The 1,072-nt window shown below is 49.1% G+C and overlaps 1 protein-coding gene across 3 annotated transcripts in view; it reads left to right on the top strand.

Moving 5' to 3' along the window:
* The window catches only part of LOC101846777 (EVI5-like protein), a gene marked incomplete at its 5' end in the record, with an annotated part of 12,306 nt that overhangs the window by 772 nt on the left and 10,462 nt on the right, over window positions 1–1,072 (top strand). For all 3 annotated transcript variants that reach the window (XM_013089491.2, XM_013089492.2, XM_035973042.1), the window contains 2 exon segments: window positions 125–271; window positions 867–1,028. In XM_013089491.2, coding sequence (XP_012944945.1) covers window positions 125–271; window positions 867–1,028 — 309 coding nt within the window.

The following is a 1,072-nucleotide window of genomic DNA, read 5'->3' as shown; positions in this document are numbered from 1 at the left end:
CTCTCTCTCTCTCTCTCTCTCTCTCTCTTTCTCTCTCGCTCTCTCTCTCTCTCCCTCCATATCTTTCTCTCACCCTTAAACACACAGCCACATTGACCCTCTCTTGTACCCCTCCCCCCCTCAGACCAACCTCCGCCTCCAGCGCGCCCCCAGCAACGATGTACAGCAGCTTCAGGAAGAACTCATCGCCGTCAAGCTACGAGAGGCCGAGGCCAATTTGTCCCTGAAGGAACTGCGCATGAAGGTCAACGAGATCGAATCCTACTGGGAGGTGAGTGAAGGTCAAAGTTATTGAATCCTATTGCAAAGTGAGACGCATAACAAGTAATGGTAAAAGAAAACTTGCAACACCTCCCCCTCCGTCCCCATTTGGGACTGACTTGACCTAGGAACCACATCCAGGGTCACATTGCGATTGGTGCCATGTCTTGCAGGAGTAGAATATGGCTGGCTATGTTTGTGAATGTGCACCAAGACATCGGGGAGGGGCGGGATGACTTATAGTTATACTTTTCTTTTAACCTCTTTGTGATATACGGTCAGTTTGTGCTTAACTGGGCACAGTTTTGGAACCCCAGGGTCCAGGAGTGGTGCTAGATTTAATTTCAAATGCCTACTATTAAAAATATCAGGTCTATGTATTTCTTTTCTTAATTCAAGACTCAAAAATGTAATGAATAAGAGTGCAAACTCCCTAACATTTGTGAATATGATGTTAACAAACGACACTCCCCACTTTGCTTCCAAAAGGCTTGAATTCATATCCCCCATAAGAAAGATAGTCTTAACATTGCATCCCCACCACTACCACCTCTCCCGCCACCACTACACCATCACCAATACAACAACACCCCCCTTCCTTTCAGGCACACATGGAGCGTGTGCGGCAGTCATCTCCGAAGGAGAAGAACAGTAAGACAGATTTGCGGCACTTGCAGGAGGAAGTGATGGGCCTCAAGCTGAAGGAGGCGCGGGCTGTGAGCGATGTGAAGGACGCCAAGCAGAAACTGATGGAGCTGGAGACGCAGGTTGGTGTGTGTGTGTGTGTGCGCGCGCGCGCGCGTGTGTGTGT

This window comes from Aplysia californica, unplaced genomic scaffold (assembly GCF_000002075.1).
Source record: "Aplysia californica isolate F4 #8 unplaced genomic scaffold, AplCal3.0 scaffold00963, whole genome shotgun sequence".
Classification (NCBI taxonomy): Eukaryota; Metazoa; Mollusca; class Gastropoda; order Aplysiida; family Aplysiidae; genus Aplysia; species Aplysia californica.
The sequence above is the reverse complement of the archived record's forward strand: the minus strand, read 5'-3'. Positions and strand labels throughout refer to the sequence as shown.